Raw genomic sequence first — 21,901 nt, forward strand, 5'->3', positions numbered from 1 at the left:
GCAACCGGCGCAACGGACATTTGCATAATAGGAAATGGATCATAGAGCCGAGATTGAGTGCATCTCAGACCCTGCTTGTTCTGCACGGCTCTGGAGACAAGAAACCGTACTGTCGCGCTACGAGCATTAAAGCCACTGCGTTCTCAGACACGTCTTTTTTCTTCTCAGCTTACTCTCTCCGATAGAAAGAGGTTCTCTTAGTTTAGCTTTCTGAATGTCATATGCTCCTTTGTTATTCAGTCTGCAGAGTTAGGGAAAGGCTAAGCCAATACAATATTGTTTAAAGCCCTTCACCTGCTGGTTTGAGAAGAGATGAGACAACACAGAGAGACTTAGATTTGTTCACAGGAAAACAAATGTTTTTTCTCTGCCCACAGACAGTCGCCTACGGCTGGAGAATGATGAAGCGGTGACTTGTGAGGAAAGACATTTACACCTTGCCAATTTACAAAAAAACCTCACCTTGATACCCCAGGTGCAGTCCATTAACGTTTATTAACTAGCTTGGATAATATGAAGTGTTTCTTTGGAACAGAGTAAGAGAAAGAAGGTAAACAAATGAGAAGTTAAGGGGGGTATTATTCATACAAGAAAGTATAGATAGAAAGCATTCTGATATGCAAGTCATTTAATTGTTATATGAACATTTATTAGCAAAAGCTGTTGAAGTGAAGTTGAATAAAGTCACATGAAAGAATTTATATACTTTGCAGGGGTGACATGGACAAAGGAATCTGTACTTTGAAGCAAGTGGAACATTTTGGGGAGACCTTCACACAGCAGTGGATCAATACAATACTACCGCTGCTGATGACACAGAAAGAATCAACAATTCATTAAGGATCTGAACACATCTCCTTCTGCAATACTGTAGTATCTGTGTGTGTCCCCCCATGGGGAAATCTCTCTGTTTCTCTGCTCGACTATGTAAAATATTTATCGAGCCCCTTCTGTGCGCCTTTTAAGAAGAAAGAAACAACTATTCAGGCAAACAGGAAAATAACAACATGATAAATAAGAAATAAGAAGCAAGGGGTGAACTGTGTGCTCAGAGGACCTGATCAGTCTTTAGAAAGCTTGAATGAAATTCACAGTACAAGAGTACATGACCAAGGAAGAAAAAAAAGAGCGTACCTGAGGAGTCATTTTTGGGACTCAATTTAAACTCAAGAGGATGTGATTGTAGAAAGGCTTAAATCAGACTTTTTTTGTAAGTTCCTGGTACTAAAAAAAGGTTTTAAGCTTGTTTCAGTTTCCAACATCAGAGACTTTGACAGATGAAGAGCTTACAGACTGCTGTGTTGCCAGAGTTGTCTCTGACAGGAGGGAAGATGAGAAGAGCCAACCAGGGAGAAACTTGAAGATATGCAATGCTAAGGGTGGGGTCATATTTATTTATTTATTAAATGACGAAACAAACACCAAACAAATACATTGATGCTGTGTTGTTGTGAAGCCCAAAAGCTGGACTGATTTGTAGATTAGTTGGGTGTTACCAAAAATGGTTCATTGTTGGAAACCAAGGATAGGCATAGCCAATATCTTTTGCCTGGTTAGAAAAACAGTGGGTGTACTATGCCCTTGTCTTTAGTTATTGTAGAGCACACATAATATTATATTCCATTTCCACAGCTAAAATCATAGACACTGCAGATGTGGGGTCCTGTGGTTGAAGATAAAAATGTGGAACAGCATTATAGAAGCATTACCTTTTCAAACTCTGCAGTTCGTCCAAAGTGAAGTCAAATATACTGGCCATGTGGTGATTTGTGCTCCAGGAGGAGGTCAGGTCATTCTGCAATGTGATTACAAGTATTATTAAAGGTAAGAGATAGTAAGTCACTCAGTTGATGGGGGTCAGCTGGAACAGACTGAGAACAAAATAATTCAGAGCCAGAAAACTCATTCAACTCAGAGAAATTAAGTGACCGATGTCAATAACACACAAAGGAGTAGTAAAGTTTGAACTATTGAATTACCCGGGAGCCGTCTCTACGACCAAAACAAGATATAAGAGCAGGTCTATGATACAACCAGTGTGTTCACAATGTAACTGAATTACTTCTCAACTAATCAAATGATTAACAAGCTCCTGCAAACTGCTGTACCTGAATTGGATCGGAAGCTGTGGTATTTGACTAGTCCAGTCCCAAATAAATATCAGCCACGATAGCAGTTTAATCTAAAGAATCAACTTCAGAAGATTTTTCCTCTTTGTCAGCGCATTGTAAAATCACTGAGCATAACCCAGACAATTGTTACCCACACTGCCCCTCAACTTGTGAACTCCTAACTAAATTTGTCAAAAACATAGCTGGGATTTGAGATGATATGGGGCCGGTTGCATAAACAGTCTCTGTCTTAGTATAATAATCAAATAATCAAACTATCAGTTAAAACCGATGCATATAATAGATTTTTCTTAGACTGGTCTATCTTAGTCAATCACGCAAGGCATTCTGGGAATTTTAAGACACTTTAAGAAAAAAACATGGCGGATGTTTCTTTAGAATAGCGACGATCCCAGCACACAGTAACTGAAAATCTGTGTTAGTTATTTAAAATATAACCCAGAAAAACATTTTCATCAAACAATGAGTTACATTTAAGACTAGTCTAATATAGCTTTATGCAACCGACCCCGGGATCCAGCTTGCTTTTCTTGGCTGAGCCCAAAAACATGAACTTGATACCAGACATGGAGATGGAAGTCACAGATAAGCCAGACCGATGCAGAGCAAAACAGAAAGACTCTCCGAGACGAACTTACATTTGGGATAGCGTCCTCCAACAGCCACTTTGACCTCTTCTTCTTCGCCCTCTTCTGGGGCTGAAACTCTGGAGGCAACGAGCTTCATCAAGCACATAAAACAAAGTTAGTTGTCGGCTCATTGAGCTCACAGCAGCTGCACGTAAGGCAAAACTGTCATTTCAGAAATCCGGTCTTCTAATCACCTGGAAAGTCAACTGAAATGACTTGTATTTGTTCAGTTTGCTCCCAGTCATTCTGCATGTTTGTTCATTTTTAAAATCAGTCAGGGAAAATGGGAACAGAGAGTATATACACATAACTTGTAAAGGTATTTTTTTTGCAATAGTAGCCATCAAACAATTAATTAATGAAGGACTTTTACCCAATGTTGCTTGAGTGATCTTGAACTACCTTGGGCATCTATTTTTATTTTTAAGTATCCCTTGTTACTCAATCCTTTGTCAAACTGCTAGCATATATCTATCTATCTATATACACACACACTTATTTAAGAGATCAAAATAGCAAAAATAAGAACTGAGGCCCAACCTAAATAAAGGCAGGTACGCGGGTGTACCAGGTGGAGACGGCGTTTTGAACTCCATGTTATTTTCTAAATGTTTTGGTTCTCATTCTGGTGTTGTTGGGATAAAAATATGTTGCGTCTAATTTCTGGAAAAGACAGGAACACGGAATACAAGTGTACACAAAGCAAATGCGGTTTAAAAGGACTTAAATCTATCTTGGGTAACATCAAGTGCAATCCCTTGCCCAGCCGGTCAATGTTCTCTCTATACGTTTATTCTCTGCAATTGCCTGGACCCCTCCTTGGAGCTCGTACTGAAGGTTGTCGTGAGCCCGTGGGTGTCCATGCCTGTAAATATAGTTTCGGATCCATTTAAACCTATGCAATGCTTGTAAAGAACCGAACCGTTAAAATTCAACAGTGTTTTTCTGATGAAAGACAGTTGGTTCCTTTGGCACAGAGGGATGCGAATTTCATCCATTTAGGAGGAACGAATAGAGCTCCGGCAAGTTTTATTTTGTTGCCTAACAGTTTCTGAGAAATTAGCTTGGGCTTTAATTTTATTTTACTGCTATACCTATAGCTTAGCAGCAAAGTTCAGATTCACGTACATTGGAAAGCAAGGCTCTTTCGCCGTGTATTGTTTTTGGATCGATTAGATGCCACTGTGATCGTGATTAACGCCAGTGGGCAGAAAGTATGCTATCAAAATGAGGATCAACTGAAGTGATCAGCTATTAAGTTAAACAAAAAACAATGACCACAACAACAACAAAATTGAGATGTTAAGACAGGAGAGAAAATCATTTCCCTTGATTAGATGTGCGAGCAAAGGTTTTTACCTGAAGGCAAACCTACTCTGAAAATTAATACCAATTCCATTACGAACACAATAACAGCTTAAAAGCACAATTGACAATATAGAACAAGATTGCAGGCTTGGTGCTTCAGAGCAAGAAAAATATTTTTTTAGCTTTTCCATTATCAGGTGAGTTTTGTTGCAGTTTCTCAAAGTGCATTCTTGACCAAGAGATTTTTTTTTTTTTTTTTTAACAATTTGTGATCCAGTCTGAATGCTGGGCAGAAAGCAAATAAAATAAGATGCTTCTGCAGTAACTAATTGAACTTGGGGCTGATGAACGCATCATTGATCTAAATACTGAACTCCAGCCTCACCACAGCGGGCCGGTCTCACCTGTTCCTGCCTCGCCCCCTCTTCCGCCCCTCCCGCCCCTCGGGGTTTGGCGCTCTCTCCGGGAACAGTTTGGACGGGGGGTTGGGAGGGACTCGTGTTCTCAGCCGGAAGATGCATTTCCTCTTTTTTATTTCCTTTCCACAAAGAAACCTGGGCAAAGAGGCAAAACAACGATAATGCAGAAAAACAACGATAATGCTGAAAAACAAAGAACATCACCAGGTCATCCCTCCTGAAAAAGCATGCATTCATACTACTAAAAAGGAGGATTACTATTACAAAAAATCAGGCACCATTCACTGCTTCATATTCTCTTATACTCTATTTTAAGTATCTTTTGCACTCATGTACATTGGCTCATATAATAACGGAATAATGGGAGAAAACAAATTAACAGAATTTATTCCAACATTGATATATTAGCTTCAAGGAGTTCCTAAACACTGTATCTAATCCCTGAAACACCAGCTGTCTGCTTTTCCAAATGCTATTGATGCAATTTTAAAGGAAGTGCACTGAGGAAGACTGGAGTCATGATTCACACACAGGAATATTATTCGACCATTCTGACGGTGTGTGTCATTTAAAACAAAAACATAAGGTCGAGAGCTTTTGTATTGATGAATCATAACGGATGAAAGAAACCAGGGAAAATGATTCACCAGGCAAGGGACGAGAGGCGTTTTTCACCCGACCACACTATCCTGGTTCTAGCAGTCTCTTTTCCTCAGCTGCGTCACTTTCCTTAAGTTGATCAATACAAACTCTTTTGCAGCTGCCCTTAGGTTTTAAGCACCAAACCACCTCAGTCAAGGTCACATCCCACCCCGCCCAGAAAACCCTGCCTGACTGGCTTAATAAGAGATATCGATGCAACACTAGAGTCAGAAATTGGAACGATCATTCAAATAAAGAATTCATAACTTAATCTTCAAAAATAACATCAGGGGGAATACATTTTAAAAATGAGCATGGAAAGGAAAAAGAAAAAAGGGAAAGAAAATCAACATATCCTTATTTTCATTATTGTAAAGTACAAATGCACTGCTGAGCATGCATTTCTCACTCTTTCAAAAGTATAAGTTCTGCTTATTTCAGCAGCGGTGCCGTTTTCAGTATTCCATTAGAGGAAATAGCCTTTCAGAGAACAAAGGTACAAAAGACTCTCCCCGTTCCCAACCTACATCACAGATACAATGGATTTAATAAAATATAGAAGAGGGAATTCGTCTTACTTGCTTTTATAGTTATTGAGAGCGTCTAAAACGTACTGGCTTCGTTCTGTCAGTGGGGTGTTGGCTAGCTGTAGTGAAAGGGAAAAAAAAGTTGGATTAGTGTGCAGGATTGAGAAAAATATCCCTTTTCTGCGAGGTATTTATAGACGATCCCAGCTAAAGAGGAGCGAGACATTTTTCTTCCTCGCTGCTCCTGCAGAGTTGGGAGACGTATCGTCCCTCCGAGAACATTGGCGAGACAAGTGGCTGATTGTTTTAATTCCTCCTGGCAAATTCCCTCATTAGGCAGAGATTAAAAAGCCAAAGGCCACATTTCTGAACTTCTGCTGCACTGCAAATCTGGCATCATTACTTTGTAAAAGGGGAAAGGCTGTCAATGCGATTCAGCCTAAGAACCCCTAGCCTCCCTCCCCGCCGACGAGTTGTTTTGCAGCCTCTTGTAATGCAATGCAAATACCAAAACGTTTTCAAACCATTAAAGAAAAAGCATGATGCGTGAAATATGCCCGTTTAGCGGGGAAGGAAAAGTCTAACCTTACTAGTTTCCTGTGTAGATGTTTTTAGGTTCGTTGTGCTTTCAATCAAAATAGGATATTGTAGTTATGAATTACATTTTCTCATTTGGCTCAGAAAAAGGAAAGGAAGAACAAACAACAAAAAACAGCTCACCTTTCCAAGTTGGAAATGGTCCCAGTTGTTACTAACAAAGTTGAGGATCTCCTCCAGTTCAAAGTATTTCTTTTTACTCTGCACCCCCAGATTGTAAAGAGCAAGGTGGACCACATCAACCCTGAGGACAAAAACATAATTACTCAATTATGTTCAGCGCCCTGAGACTTCGGCCTTCTTTTGGCTTTTAATAACCACTGGCTTTAATCCTATTTCTCATAAAAACAATTAGTTCATTTCACATACGTCTTTGCCATTTACTGCAAAATGTCATATTTGAAGGTCTAATTTCAACTGAAGTGCCACTTTCACTGGAAAAGGTGCTCCACCACCCCCGCTACATTCCAGAGGCCGTCCCCAAATTTGTTCTGAAACATTTTCCAGACTTCGCTTAGCACTGATATAAACGAAAGTTTCCATTACAGGCACTGCATAGTTATAGATGCAATTCCAGCGGGATGAAGCTTTGTTTTATGCATGTACTGTTTAAAAAAAAAAAAAAAAAGCACATAAAACAGCATGCTTTTGATTATTCTCTTGTAGGAAAAACTGAATGCACTACTTTTTGTTTTAAACATTTTCTCCATTACTTATCCACCTGACACCGGCGTTAGACAGACAGGGGTCACCTGCCCGCCTGACAAAAATAAAGCTTCAAAAAAGGGACACAAATACTGATCTGACAGAAAAATGTTTGAACTTTCTCGAGAGGGAATGCAATGGGGGTTACACGATGCTGGCATTTCTCCTGCAAACGTTTCTCATTAAAACAGTTCACCACAACATTTCAGTGGGATAAAGGTCAGTTGCCTGTTTTTCTTCCAACGTAGATATAGTCGTGCACTGTGTTTACATTCCTTACAGTATATAATCTAAGTGGTCCCACACCGGTGACCTTCCCCACCATCTCTCTTAATGCAGAAGGATGTCCCAGGTCTCTACTTTTCTGCATTTACTGTAGCTTCCAGCCATCGCCTTTTACACCAATCAGGGACTGAACTTTGATGGGACAGGCACCTCGGAAGCCACAGGGAGTCACTGGCATACGACAGAGGAGACCAACAGTCCCCACCTGACTTCTGCTCTCATTGATGCTTTACCAGTTGTGCATTTAAAGACGGCAATAGCATAGCTGGGAACAGGAACCAGCTGGATCCAACCTATGGGCACATCCTGCACTAGCTGAAGACTACGCAGACCTCAGCCTGATTTGTTTGCCTAGTTCCAGAGGCTGCCCTAGAGACACTAAAAACGGAGAGCAACCAGGGGAATTAAATATTTTAATACTGGAACAGAAAAAATAACATCGGGGCTAGATGCTACTATTCAAAATAATAAAAGGCATTGCTCAAGTTCACCAGAGGACCTCTTCAAGAACAACCATGATGCAAGGGCCAGGGAAACAGCTTCTTCTCGTTTGTAAACTCTCTCACGTTCTCATGGTGTACCACTTGGGAGACCTACACTACACAACATCTCCCCATTTTGTTTCTAACAGTTTCCTCTGGGAGAGGTGCAATTCAAACACGAGGCTCTCCTAGGTTTAGTTTAGTGCCAATCCTAGGAGTTTTCTGACCAATTCCTCAAGTCAACAAAAGATGTTCAAGTATCCAACTCTCCTCCTAATGTGGAACATTGGTCAGGAAAGTATCAGCCCTGGACTGGAGTCATGTCTTTTTGTGGTTATTTGCTTTCTGCCCCAGACAAGTTTACTTTCACAGCTGCCAGTTTCTGCTGACCTCAGTGTGTACTCTGTTCAGTGGAACATCTTGCACATCTTTTCTTGCAATCGTGCTCACAGAACAGTCTCACGAGCGAAGGATACGCCGTCACGCTGTTTCTATCTCCTTTGTAGCCATGGTAACTCACCAGACAATCCTACAGGCTTTGACGGTTTCAGTGTTTGAGTGTTTTGTGTTAAAGGTCTAATAAGCAGAATTTCATTAAACAATCAACCTCATATTAATAAGATTAGTATTGGCATTAGGTGGTGCTTGTTTGCTGTATCACATCCTGAACCTTAACTTAACGATTGGGAATTAAACTGCCCAATGGGCTTCGATTTGTCTGTATGATGTCACTCTTTTACACAGCGAACACCCTTCGCCCCAGAACAACCATCTCTGTCAGTACACACCAGGTCAGGGTTACAATTGGATGAGATGTCTTCTGAAAGAAATGTCAAACCGACTCCTCACAGAGGCCACTGGCAGCAACTGAGCAGGACTGCAACACTTATGTTGGATACTTTAAAAACATTCAACATTTACAGCTGAACTGCACATCGCAACTAAGCAATAAAATCACACACAATCTTCATACTAATAAGTAAATAGAGTGGTCAGTATTAAAATAACTTGTTTTTAATTAAAGGCTGTATAGCGGACCCTTTACCTAACACATCAAATCATAAAGTCAACCCAAGACTGAATTACAAACGGGATCTCTGTTGTAAAATACATCTCAAGTCATATAAGAAACCAAACGGCGAAGTGAGCCGGGTGTTTGACAGAGTGTGGAAAGTGGTTCCAGTCAACTGGAGCTTCATACGAGAGAAGCCACACTCAGCGGTTGATGGGATGCATTCCCGGGCTTTTATGCACAATAAGACATATGGTGTCTGCCACTGTCAGCCCCTGTATTAAGCCAAATCTCTTACTACAGAGGGGGAACATCTGAGGAGGAAACTGGGTGTCGAAAATCTGATTTGTGAGCCACCCAGCCATGAAAGAGAAAAGAGAACCTCCCCTCTTGTGGGTTTACTTTACGCTTCTCCGGCAGCACAGTCAAGTGTTTAACGAAACCAAAAGGACAGAGGAAATGCATACCAAAAATAAAATCCAAGTATTTGCGCATTATTCCAGTATTAGAACTAGATGCGTCTCAGAAACACGAGCGGCCAGGGCTTATTTTAGGGCTTAGGTCACAGACAGGTCTTTGTGCGAAATAACTTGAATGTTACTTACCATCTCAGGGCTAAGCGTTTGATGTATTCCACTCCTTTATTGCACACCGCACAGATAAACAAATAAAATCTGCAACAGAGAAAGAAAAAAACAGTTTGGATTAATTTGTAAACACATAAAACAAATGGTACATTTTTGAACAAGTGCTTCAACTTATATAATAAGAGAAAAACATGATTCTATTTTGGAGACTCTGTACAAAAGCTTAGAAAATCTGTGTGAGCTCTGCCACTTTCTCCACAACTTTCAGAAACAAAAAACGCTAGGTTTGTTCCGTCACTGTCTATGGGCACGTTCAAGGCAATTAGCTAAAATTTTATGCTTTACCAACAATTCATGCCTCATTCTATTTATTTTGTTTGATGCTTCAGAGCCACCAATTTAGATTATGAACACAGCTGTGTTTACTCTCATTAAGAAGACAAGATCTGCCTCCAAACACTCTGGGCAATCAGTGGAAACATCTTTAACCTGCGCTCTGTGCCAGTTAAAAACAAAACCGGGGGAAAATGACAGTCCTGTCATTTTGACGTACTTCTTTTTCCATTGCCGTTGATTAAAATATTGTCTTAAAACGGAAGACTTTCTTTACTTGCACACACATACAATTAGGGCAAAAAGCAATTAGGAAAGGGGAAAATTTACACCCAGTGCATCTCAATGTTTTCGCTACATAGCATCTTTACAGGTAAAGGAGCGATTTGCAAGTCAGATAGTTTAAAGATAAGTAGTATTCACATGAAGAAAAAGCTTTCTTCCTTGGATGGTTTGAGTGACAGACTAAGCCTGCTCATACATGAGGAAACAAAGATCAAAAGAGTCACGTGACTAGCCCTACACAAGCTTAATGCAGCGTGCAGTTTCCACTGCGAAGCATTAAGCAACTGCTGGACAAATTAACAGGTTAAAAATCACCTTGAGCAAAAATCATCATAAATCACTTTTAGTGACATTTAGTGTTCTCTTAGTTGACTTAAAATAGGGTGTTGGTGTTTCTGTAAATCGCTTGAACTGCTACATGGGCTTTTTCCACTCTGTTGCTAGTTGTTGGTGAGGTTACCGTACCTGTCTCCAAACATCATGGACTCGTGTAGACACTGAACACAGGCTTCGTGAAACCACTGCTGACACCTAAAGCACTGCAGCATCTTGAGGTACCATCTGGGAAGGAGAAAAACAAATCGCTTTGCGTTACCGCTTTGCCTCTCGTCACCAGCTCTGGTATAAAGAAATCTGAAGCATGTGGGGCTGGTTGTACTAACAAGACTCACTGGTGCTGGATTGGAAAGAGGCGTAGTACAGAGCGGATCAGTCTACAGCTCGAGCAATCATTTATTTTTGTTTATATGGCTATTAAGTAGCGTATCCAGGGACTAGGGGAGTGACATCCTTTTTTCCAGGTCAGAACGTGGAAAAGGTGGACCTCTCAAGAGGTAGAAGTTTTAGGTTGGCCTTGTTAACCCGTAAGAGAGTCCAAATTACAGTTTACTTTGCCTACTTTTCTCTAAATACATTTTGACATCTACAATTAATTTCCCTAATTTTTCCGGTCTCGTTTGTAAATGGAATTTAGCCAGGCCTCGACTACACATCTCCGGAGCCTCTTTGGGAGGGTTTTCAATGCACCCGATGACATGCACCTTATCAAAGTCCACCATTATTTATTCCGTCCCACCAGCCAAGAACACCCATGGGGCAACTCTCAGACCGACTGTTAACGAGCTGAACCTGCAGGTGCCTGACGAGTCACAGGGAGCAGACCGTGTGCAGAGACCTGGGGATCGTCCAACTTACTTCTGGGAAGCACCTGGCCATGACCATTGTACGCCACCTCCTGCGAACCCCTGGGACACCGGCGATAGCATGGCTGTTATTGGAGACCAGCTGGCTCTGGGCTATAGCACACATTTGACCAACCCACTGCTGCTTTTTACTGACTGTACCACGCAGGAGAACCATTTAAAAAAAAATACATATTATTCATCAATTTCCATGGCTGGGCTCTCGCCTCTACTCCAGGATTAAGGGGCTCCACAATGATGTGAAACATGGCCGGCTTGCTCAGGGCTACGTTTATACAGTTGTTATGCGAAATAGCCTGGAACCGACGAGAGACAGCGCGAAGGGGCATGTTTTATTAATGCTCAGATGTCGAAACAAACAGCGCTGTCCTCTGCTGACCTGCCTGAGCACGAAAGTTAGGCTCTGAGTCTCCACTCGAAATATGCAAACTTGAAGCCAGTCTGTCAGCAGAGATCCTACACCAGGAAGAATGACCTGACAATCGATAGAGACTTCGAACATCTCTCGTCTTTAAGGCTGATGAGAATCTAAATATGCGTGACATAGCGCAGTGTAAAACATGTTACTGGTGTGTAACAATGATGCTTCATATACAGGAATGAAAAGTGCTGAGCGGAAATCCTCTCGTTTCTCTCTAGATGGCGCTGTCTGTAGGGGAGCCAATCTTTAAAAAACAAAATAATAATACATAAATATGAACCCATAGACAAAATCTGATATTCATGAGTGAACCAGGGTAAGAACTGCAGCATAGTGAAAACTACGGTCCTTTAACAACCATAACACAACGTCCTCTCGAGAATTTAGATTGCCGAAATATTTAGTGACTTAACTGCCTTGTTTGTCTCCTCTGATAGAGCTTAACAATGAACGAACATCTTCACGTTTGCAAAATGCATTAAGGGATGCTTACAATGAAACAGCGCTGCTCTTTTAATCCTGGGAGATTGAAAAAGATGTCAGGTTTTAAAGCACATATTGCAGAGTATTTGCTCTTGTTTGTTGCTGATGCACATTGCGCTCCACACGCAGGTATGGGAATACATTTTGTTGGAATTATTCTGACCTGCTGATAATTCTGTGGGTATAGGAAAATTTGGGAATGCATATAAACCTATACTATTTGATGATTTTTAGATCTTAAATGTCATCTACTTCATTCATCTGAACAGTCAATAAAAAAGGCTATTAACCAATGAAACTGGCATTTCACCACTATAGTGAGGTAGATTTTAAGGCTGTTGTCTGGTTGAAAAAGGTTAAATTAGCTTAACTTTCTCATGCCTGCAGCTAGAAGTAACACCATACGCCGTTAAATCTGACCTTTTCACTTTGTTAGAAATGTAATTTGCTTAAACGCGCAGCCGATTCAAAGCAGTGCTTGAATATGTTCACATCTGTGCACTCAGGTCTGGAAACAGGAGGCATGGCTTTACACAAAGAGTTGTGGGGGTCAGGGACACGCTGCCTGCCCAGCTATGTAGCTGAAGCCAAGTTCCTTCAAGAAATGGCTGGACTAGCTACTAAAAAACAAACCAGAGAGATGTGTGGAATGGCCACGTTTAGTCTGCCATCTCAATTTAAGCTTGAAATGTCTGTTACATGCGTTTTTCAGATTTACAACACTCAACGGAACTGGACTATAAATAAAACCCTTAGCAAACTAATTTACCGTTGTTTCCCATGATTATACCAGAGCAAATTAATCCTAGTCTGATAACTGCTCTAGTACTACATGCAAGTAGGAGGAATAGACATCATAAATATTCAATGAGAGGCACACAACACGAAGAAGCAACTGACTAAGAAGACTGAGTTTATGTCGTTTGATTATCGTCTTCATGTAGACAATGCAGGGAAGCCGTTCCACAGTATTTAACGGAATGCTTGGATGCAAGTGAAAAAGTGTATTATTTAATATGAGGGAAGGAATGATAAAACTATACAACGCACTAATGAAGACTGACTATTGTGTACACATCTGGAGCTCAGAGAGGGGTGGTCAGAGTAATTTCGTCTAGACCAGGGATTCCCAACCAGTCCTGGAGGACCCCCTGTCCTGCTGGTTTTTGTTCCAACCTAGCTCTGAAAAATTACATAATTGAGCCTTATATTCCATTGTTAGTTCAATTAAGGATTCAATTAAGCAATTAAGATCTCAGTTGGAACAAAAACAAGCAAGACCGGGCGTTCATTCAAAAGGTCAAGGACTGCTCCACACTTGACAGTGAAATGTGAGCTTTCAGACGTGCGTACCTGCAAACAGACAAGATCACCTCGGGGCGAGGGGTGGCACAGCTGTGCCGAACGACATGTACCAATTGACAAGCTGGGTTAGCCCAGACGATGAGAGTGAAAGAACTTACTCCCCGGGCCCGCCGCAGTAGCAGTAACACTGCTGGTGGTTGGTTCTGTGCAGAGAGTCCCACTCCAGCTCCTCGGGGTTGTAGGTCAGCACCTGCTTCATCGCCTGCAGCGCTTTAGCGATGGGCCCTTTCTTCAGCGCCCCACCTTTCTGCAGGATGTAAAGCACCATGTCAACAGGGCCGTGCTTTCAGGACAATAATACTAATCACAGAGTAAAGCTTGAGCATCTCTTCTTTCAGATCGAATCCCACGACGCCTGTAGTACAGTTACATTATAAAGGATAGAGAGGGAGAGAGAGATCTAACAGAAAATGTCCAAAAAAGAATCATGGGGGATATCATTAATTTACTTTTATGTCTGGCTGTAAACAGAAAGGCATGTCGAGAAGCCATTCCCAGTCTGTACACCAGATTTATTTATTTATTTATGTATGTATTTAAAGTACATGCAGACATTATTTCCATCCTCTCCGGGAGATGAGAGTAAAATGTCAGAACAGAATTGTCCCACAAAGATTTTTTTAATTGTTAATTTCACTACATAACAACATAAGAAAGTGTCAAATCAAGAGCAGGCCATTCGCCCCATCGTGCTCGTTTGGTGTCCATTAAAAACTAAGTGATCCAAGGATCCTATCCAGTCTGTTTTTTGAACGTTCCCAAATTTTCAGCTTCAACCACATCACTGCATATAACTGTCTTGGGTATAGTGTAAAATAATGTATAGGTACAAGATTATTTATTGGACACAATCTGCTATCATCTTTCTGGAACAAAAGTTCAGACAATGAAAGATGAGTAAAGTATAGCCTCGTATGACATGCTAGAGTTTCCTTTTTTTTTTTAACCAGAGAAATCCTTTTTTTTGTTTTTTTTAATTCTGATGTACAGAGATGTATTATTTATTTTTGGTTTAGAGCCTGAGGCCAGTGTGTTTCACTCACCCTCACTGCCAATGCAAAAATGCATCTCCTGCAAAACCACGGCGAAGTCTCCAAATTGCTCTCTACCTGAGGAAGATGGCATTGCTGGTGATAACCTGGTGGAGGGAAGGAGACCGCGGGGAAGATTAACTTCAACATCCAACTGCATCTGAAATCTGCTGCCTGCTTAATAGCTTCTAACTAATTGAATCCCAGGAGGCAGAGCTCTTTCTCTGCCGCTTCATTCAGTCACTCAGTGAGAGCAGCTTTATGAAAATTAATTATATCCATCAAAGAATCATCTGAGCCCATTTTTCTTTATTTACTATCTAGTCTGCCGGGAATAAGCAACGTATGAAGATTATACACTGCTGTGGTTCTACATGTTTATTTAAAAAATGTTAAGTGGAAGAATTGAAAAGAACGAAACTAAATGCACTCGTGGCAAGATGGTGTCTTGGTCTGCGTATCTACTGAAACTGATCTAATGAAGAAGTTGTTGCCTTTTAATTTGGTCGGGAGACAGGGAGCAGAAGAACAGCATAGGTAAATATGCTTCCCCCGTCTTTTACGAACTGAATCACATTTTGGAACTGGGAAAAACAATATGCATAATCCCTGGATGATTCCACACAGCGCTGTAAATAAACCCATCTTCAATCGTCACCATCAGAAAAAGCATCAAATCAGAATAGAAAGAAATCATAAACGACAACGGAGAAAACATAATCAGACGCAAGGTGAGAGGAGGCAAGACAAGGGAGGTGAAGTGGAATAATACAGTCAAAATCATCATCATAATAAAATCAATAAATATGTAAATAAAGAGAGAGGGCACAGCTATTCTACAAGTCGTTTTTAACAGGAGCCTTAGAATTGTTAAAAAAAAAAATAATAATAATAACATGGCTTCAAATGCAGTGGAGACTTCTCCACAAAATCACTTCCAACACCTAATAACCCGTCCCAATCTTGATGGTAATTGTGGCCTCTGTGTTTAAAGAACACCGATGCATCATGCATCACATCCGTCCTGTGCGGAGGAGGTTCCAAGAATCATCCGACACACTTTGGGATACAAGGTGTCGGCTGCAGGCGTCAATGGCTCGACGTGCGATTATTCAGAAATGTATTAAATTGCTTCCTTGCCTGGGCTGTGCAAAACATCAAAGCCTATCATATACTTAATAGGAGAGAGAAGCAGATGTGCCAACGAAACTGCGCCTTCAAAAAGGTCACCGAAGCTGCCGGGGACATTGGTCACACTAGAATAGAAAGTCTAGGAGCATGCAAAAGCCCATGAGTGATGGAAGATTACAGTGCAGGTGTGGAACCGATGGTAGAGGTACTTTTGTTTTCATTGGACCATTGCAAAGCCCGCCCTGCAGAGAAAGCAGCGAGACCTGAAAGAAGCCACTTTTCAATCAGGTTTGTTCTCCTCCCCAACCCCCGAAAGCATTGACCTACCTATTCCACATTTGCCACATATAAGAATTTCATTGTCCGACACCAAAGCCATTCCGGAACAAACGGCACATTTGGGTTCTTCCCCGGGAACTCCAGCTGCGGAAAATGACCGAAAAGGTTGATCAACTGCAATAACAATAGTCCATTTTCAATCTGTTAAACAGCCACAGTGGCACCTTGGCCTAGACTAAGTGAAAATCGTGACCTACCTACTAATCACAAATTAAAATCCAATACTTGATGAGATCGTTTTTTTTTTTTTTGTTTGTTTTTTATTATTCTTCATAAGTAATAGAAAGTAGCCTCTGACAATTAAAAAAAACCCCTACGGTGAAAATTAAGTATTACATATTCAAAAGCCTGGTGTGGGTTCATACATTTATGTATACTGCTGGATTCCAGATAAGAATAGTTCAGGCAAACAGTGGAACTTTATTTTTTTAAACTTTTTACTTATAATAGATTTATGGCCAGCCATAGTAGGCTACTAGTATGAATTGGTTGCCATGGTTGTGAAGAAATAGGGGTGGTCTTTCAATCGAGGATCTGTGGTTAAGTGGCTCAGTTGGACCACAATGATATAAAAACATTATATCTGGCCTTATGTTTTGATTTCTAGCTGCTACCTCCATACAAATATAAACATTTTATGCCTGTTTGAGCATGTTTTACTTACCCACAGTGGCTGTTATTTTAGTAAAGGATGGCAAGTTTAATTTACATATATAATTTTTACATATTTTAGTTTCAGGATTGAGATATCCAGACATGCTGGCTAGCTCCAGTAATGGTTGTAAGGTCAATTCAAACCAAAATGAAATGTATACAACAATATAGCAAGAACACAATGTTATTTTTCTATGGCTAGCCGAATTATCATTTAGAGATATCTTTAATTCATTTAAAGATATCTGCAAATCAATTAGATTGGCAAATCATTTAAAGATCTAATTTAAAAGTACATTTAGATATATCTCTAAATGATTTGCAGATCTTGAAATCATTTAGATATCTGCAAATGATTTCCTGTATGTAACCCAAGATTATCACTTCCTGTTAACTTGTTAATTCATGTCTATGTAACTGAATGAGGAAACAGGAAGTGATAGTCTCAGCCAAAATACAGGAAGTCATTTGAAGATATCTTGAAATGATTTGCAGATCTCTAAATCAGTGGTTTTTAAACTGGTCCTGGAGTACCTTCTGCCCTGCTTGATTTTGTTCCAACTTAGGTCTTAATTGCTTAATTGAATCCTTAATTGACCTAACAAAGCAATATACCCTTCAATTAAGCAATTAAGACCTAGGCTGGAACAAAAAGAAGCGGGCAGGGGGTACTCCAGGACCGGTTTGAAAACCCCTGATTTAGAGGTACAGGAAGTGATTTGAAGATTTCTCAAAATTATTTCGAGATCTCTCTACATAAACAGGAAGTCATATGCAGAAATCTCTAAATGATTTAGAAATATCTGCAAATCATTTAGAAAATATCTTTAAAAATCACCTTATTTAGATATCTCTAAATGGTTTGCAGATATCTAAATCTTTTAATGATTCTGAGATATCTTGAAATATTTGAAGAAATCTTGAAATGCATTTAGAGATATCTCAATGATAATTTGGCTTGCCATACTGAGTCAAGGTTATAATTTACCCTTCATTATTTTGATTGGTGTGCATTACTTTGCTGCATCAGGGATAATAACTTGTGGATAGCGGCCTTATCTCTGGTGTCTCTAGCATTTGCAAGGCAACAGGTGGGCCACGAATGTATCCCTCTTGGTGTCAAATCAAGCCGTTTGTACGAGCAGTACGAGCTACACTCACTTGCCTATTCTAGTGTAATGGATACGGCTACTGTAGAAAGCTGTGTATTGCATTTACGGCACAGCAGATGTTCAGTGATTGAAGTAAATGAAAGATTCCCTTCGGATCTGCCTCGTGTTATGAATTGATATGAAGACGAACTGCTGTGAACTCACCGTGCTGCACATCTTTAAACAGAACCCAGAATTTGGAATTGTCCTCAAAGGTTACGAAGCAGCTTTGCTTTGAGGTGCTCAGCTATAGAAGCAGGTGAAAAAACAAAATACAAAAGGAAGTTAAATAAATCAATCAACTGGGAAAAAATATATATTTCTAGTTTCCAAAGGCACAGGACATAGGTAACACTCAGCTGAGCAGGAGTTAATGTTTAACTGAAGCTGCTGCGGAGTCCTGATCAGGAACACGAGCAAATCGCCAATTATGGAGGCTCCAATCACTGCTCATTTGTAAAGTAACTTTCTAGAAGAGGGGTTCACAATCCTGGTACTGGAGGAGCCCATATCTTGCTGTTTTTTTTTCCAACCAAGCTCCCAATTACTTAATTGAACTTTAATTGAAGTAACAATCTGCTTAGATTTAAACCCCCTACTGTTTAAAATAATTAAAAAGCTCTGATTTAGGAAAGTAGTTCGATTAAGGGTTCAATTAACATCATATAAAGTTGTTTTATGTGTAACAGTGTTCAAGGGCCTGTATAGCAAGTTAAGGAGTTTCTGTGCTTGATTACTTGATTCAAATACGTGGTGATCAGAGTTTTTAAGTGCCACTCACTCGCTGGATCTTCCCCAGGTAATACAGCCCGTCTGACCAGCGACACAACACGTACTGCCCCTCGCTCAGACTGGTCTCCAGCTCGGCACAGCCTTTTCCTCCGTGCAGAGGGGATCTTTTGGGCTCCAGCTGCTCATGGCTGTTGGTGCTGTAGATATCCCTGTAGGGCTCGAGCACGCCACCCTCCATCAGCCTCTGGATTTCAGATTGTGAGCAGGAAAAGAAGGGAAAAGAGAGGGAACGATGCATCATATGCTCCAGCACAACAGGGCTTAGCACCACACTCGAGTCATTAGAAATGGGATGCGCACCAACCTGATACAATGTCACATGAGTCATAAAAGCATATGGCCGTCCTTATGGCTTCTTCGTTTGATTGTGTCTCTGGAGTTTAGGGGGTGGGATTATAGCTTCATATGAACAAAGTCTGAGACTGAATTTCATGTTATGCGCCTACTGTACTGACAGCTTGGGATAATAAAAGAAGAGACATTGATAGATAGACATAATCTATGACCCAAATAAGCACAGAACTGATTTAAACATCGAAAACAGCATGTGAGCCAATAACACTATTGTCCATGCAAAAAAAAAAAAAAAAAAGGGAAAAGCCAATTGCAAAGTTAATTAAACAAATTAAATGAACACGATTAAAGGAACCAGAGCAGTGGTTCAAAATCCTGGTCGCCGGGACAAAATGTCCTGCAGGTTTTTGTTCTCTCATTCCTTAATTGAACTAATAATTGGCCTAATCAGAGCTCATTCATAGTTGGAGAGCGCAGGTTAAATATGAAAGTATATAAGACACCCAGATTCTCCAACTTTTTGTAATTTAAAACATAAAAAAAACAAGTAAAGCAAATAATTATTTCAGTTTAGGTTTCAGATCATGAATGCAGTGCAGCTAGAACACAAACCCGCAGGATGTCGGCCCCCATGCCCGCCTGGGACACTGCGGTGCAGCGGCGCATCAGTCCAGCAGCAGCAGCCCTGCACAGACATACTTCCAAGTTGAATCATCGCAGAGACAGACCCAACCGCAAACTGCACACATTTCTGTTGCAGCCACACGGTAATAACGATAAGTTACTCATATGGAAACAGAGCTGTACCACTAGGGGCTACCCGCTTGAACACCGCTGGAAACGCATGTTTGCAACTGTAAAACTCTCAAAGTGCGTTTGCGTTTGCAGACAAAATTGAAAGTACTAATAGTAGCTCTGCGTGCCAACGGACCGACAACTAGATTTCTGTTTCTGCCATTGGAGTGAAAAAAGCCGGGTTTTTGTTTAAAAAGTATATCCTGCAACTGCCCAGAGCCTGCAGGATCCCCGCCCCTTGGACCGCTCGGGCTGGGGTCGCGTACGAGCAGCGCAGATGTGCGCAGATGTGCGCGGCTCCACCAATGGGATCGCTGGGATTCCGCACGTCTGCGCAGAACTGCGGACATCTGCGCTGCACGAACGCAGAACTCAGTTTGTCACAATCATAACAGCAAAACCCGCACCGAGGAGCGGACCTGTCCCCCCGGGCTGTCCTGCGCTGGACAGCGGGCTCACACGTCCTCCCCTCCAGTAAGTGCACCAAGCAGCCCGGCCGCCCCCACGAAAATCTGTACAAACCGCAGCCCAAGACAGCAGACTGACAGAGCCATGATGCTCATGAATGACTTCTACTTTAGTAACACTGTATCTTACAAGTCACAACACATTGAAACGCCTCTGTCAAAAGAAAGACAATAAAACAGAAGACAGCAGACGTGAGAATCGGCCACCTCGATATCAATACAAACATGCAATACTACGCACTTATATTAGCAGTAGTAGTATTACTGTTATTATGATTATTATTCCTGACCGTGACAAGAGAGATAAACTATAAACGCACAAGAAAGGCCATTTCACACACGAGGGAGGCGCAGCTGCTGTCATTATTTCTGCACTTTTGCATCTGCAACGTGACATTAAAAAAGAAAAACTTGGATTGATTCGGATTCGCAGTTTCCACCCCGTGCAAAGTTACGACGAACACAACAGAGCACAAACTTCCCAGAGCCGCGCAGCCCGTCCGCCCGGGTGCTGAAGCGGCGCAACACGACGCGAGAAGCCGCTTCTTTCTTACTCACTTACCCGCAGAAGTGCAGCCCGGAGAGCTCAGCGTGCGCCGGCGCGGCGGGGACACATCGGCTCGGCTCGGCTCGGCTCGGCTTCCGGTGCGCGGAGTGCGCGGCGCGGCGTCTGATCGCGGCCCCGGCGGAGGCGCTGGATGCGGCGGGACGCGGGACACCAGGCGGCTCTAGCTGGGCTTTCAGATTGTGCAAGTCGCCATTTTTTTTTTGCTTTTTCCCGCGAATCATTTACGTTTCGCTTATGTAATTAACAGAGTCCCATCATCATCATCATCATCATCATCATCATCATCATCCAGGAAGTCAGAAACGGCACTAGTTTGAAACCTGTCTTCAGAATCACACGTCAGTCTTCACTTAGACACAATATATTGAGTTAGGATGGGTGAAAGATTTTGAAAATAAAATAAAATAAAATTATTATTATTATTATTATTATTATTATTATTATTATTATTATTATTATTATTATTGTTTTAGTTGTTTCATTATAGTTAAAAATGCGCCTGATCATGATTGAAAAGTGATAACATGTTAAAAAATAATAATAATAAGTTTAAGAAAGGCTTTTTAATTATTATCATTATTTTTGGATTGCATGCATAGTATTTTGTTTTGATTTTGTTATTATATATAAACATATATAGTTATTTATGTATGTATTATTGTTACTTGTGTATTAATTTTTAAATATATTTTTTTCTTTTTAATGATTATTCTTGTAAATGTACAATCTGTATCCTGTATTGGCATTCAATTATATGCATTCATAACTAAGTGCACTTGAGAAGAAGTTGGGCTTTCTGAATGTAGGACCCCTGATTGGGATACAGCTGTCACTACAAATGCACATGAAGCAGGATACCCAGCAGGATAAGGCAATAGGAAGCAATTTGGTGGTCAGTTTTCTCCTCCCCTTTCACCAGCTAAGATAGTGGTGTAATTAAGGTTTCCCACCAAATAGTAATCCCTGCAGCAGTTCAACAATTATTGTTTTCATATTTAACTTGATTAATGCAATTTTTAATTAGCAGAATATATTCTCACCCGGTGGGAATATAGTGCATAGTGTATAAGATTTTACCAAAACTGCAAAAGCTTAAGAATCAACAGCATGGCATTACTGGGAATTAGACATTCATGGCAAGAATAAGAATAGGCTACATTATTACTATTATGCATTATTGATTTAATACTGCTATAACACTACATTACTAAAATGATATATATTATTCTAACATAAATATTGTTAGACAAGGTATCTTAAAACTA

At 40.8% G+C, this 21,901-nt stretch overlaps 1 protein-coding gene across 2 annotated transcripts in view; it reads right to left on the reverse strand.

The window, feature by feature from the left end:
• Positions 1-20,824, reverse strand: part of phf19 (PHD finger protein 19) — a 35,931-nt gene extending 15,107 nt beyond the window's left edge. The window contains exons 1-13 of one of the 2 annotated variants that reach the window (XM_066712753.1): positions 20,631-20,824; positions 18,502-18,696; positions 17,886-17,967; positions 15,904-15,999; positions 14,458-14,552; positions 13,513-13,661; positions 10,409-10,504; positions 9,344-9,412; positions 6,378-6,498; positions 5,709-5,776; positions 4,474-4,623; positions 2,771-2,852; positions 1,710-1,795 (exon numbers count right to left, since the gene is read on the reverse strand). In XM_066712753.1, the coding sequence (XP_066568850.1) occupies positions 1,710-1,795; positions 2,771-2,852; positions 4,474-4,623; positions 5,709-5,776; positions 6,378-6,498; positions 9,344-9,412; positions 10,409-10,504; positions 13,513-13,661; positions 14,458-14,552; positions 15,904-15,999; positions 17,886-17,967; positions 18,502-18,690 (1,283 nt within the window). In that variant the 5' untranslated portion in view covers positions 18,691-18,696; positions 20,631-20,824. Of the gene's footprint in view, positions 1-1,709; positions 1,796-2,770; positions 2,853-4,473; positions 4,624-5,708; positions 5,777-6,377; positions 6,499-9,343; positions 9,413-10,408; positions 10,505-13,512; positions 13,662-14,457; positions 14,553-15,903; positions 16,000-17,885; positions 17,968-18,501; positions 18,697-18,816; positions 20,345-20,630 lie in introns of those variants that run through there. The other variant, XM_066712752.1, reaches the window with a different exon arrangement.
• Positions 20,825-21,901: the final 1,077 nt, after the last annotated feature.

The sequence above is a fragment of the Amia ocellicauda genome, chromosome 9 (assembly GCF_036373705.1).
Source record: "Amia ocellicauda isolate fAmiCal2 chromosome 9, fAmiCal2.hap1, whole genome shotgun sequence".
NCBI lineage: Eukaryota > Metazoa > Chordata > Actinopteri > Amiiformes > Amiidae > Amia > Amia ocellicauda.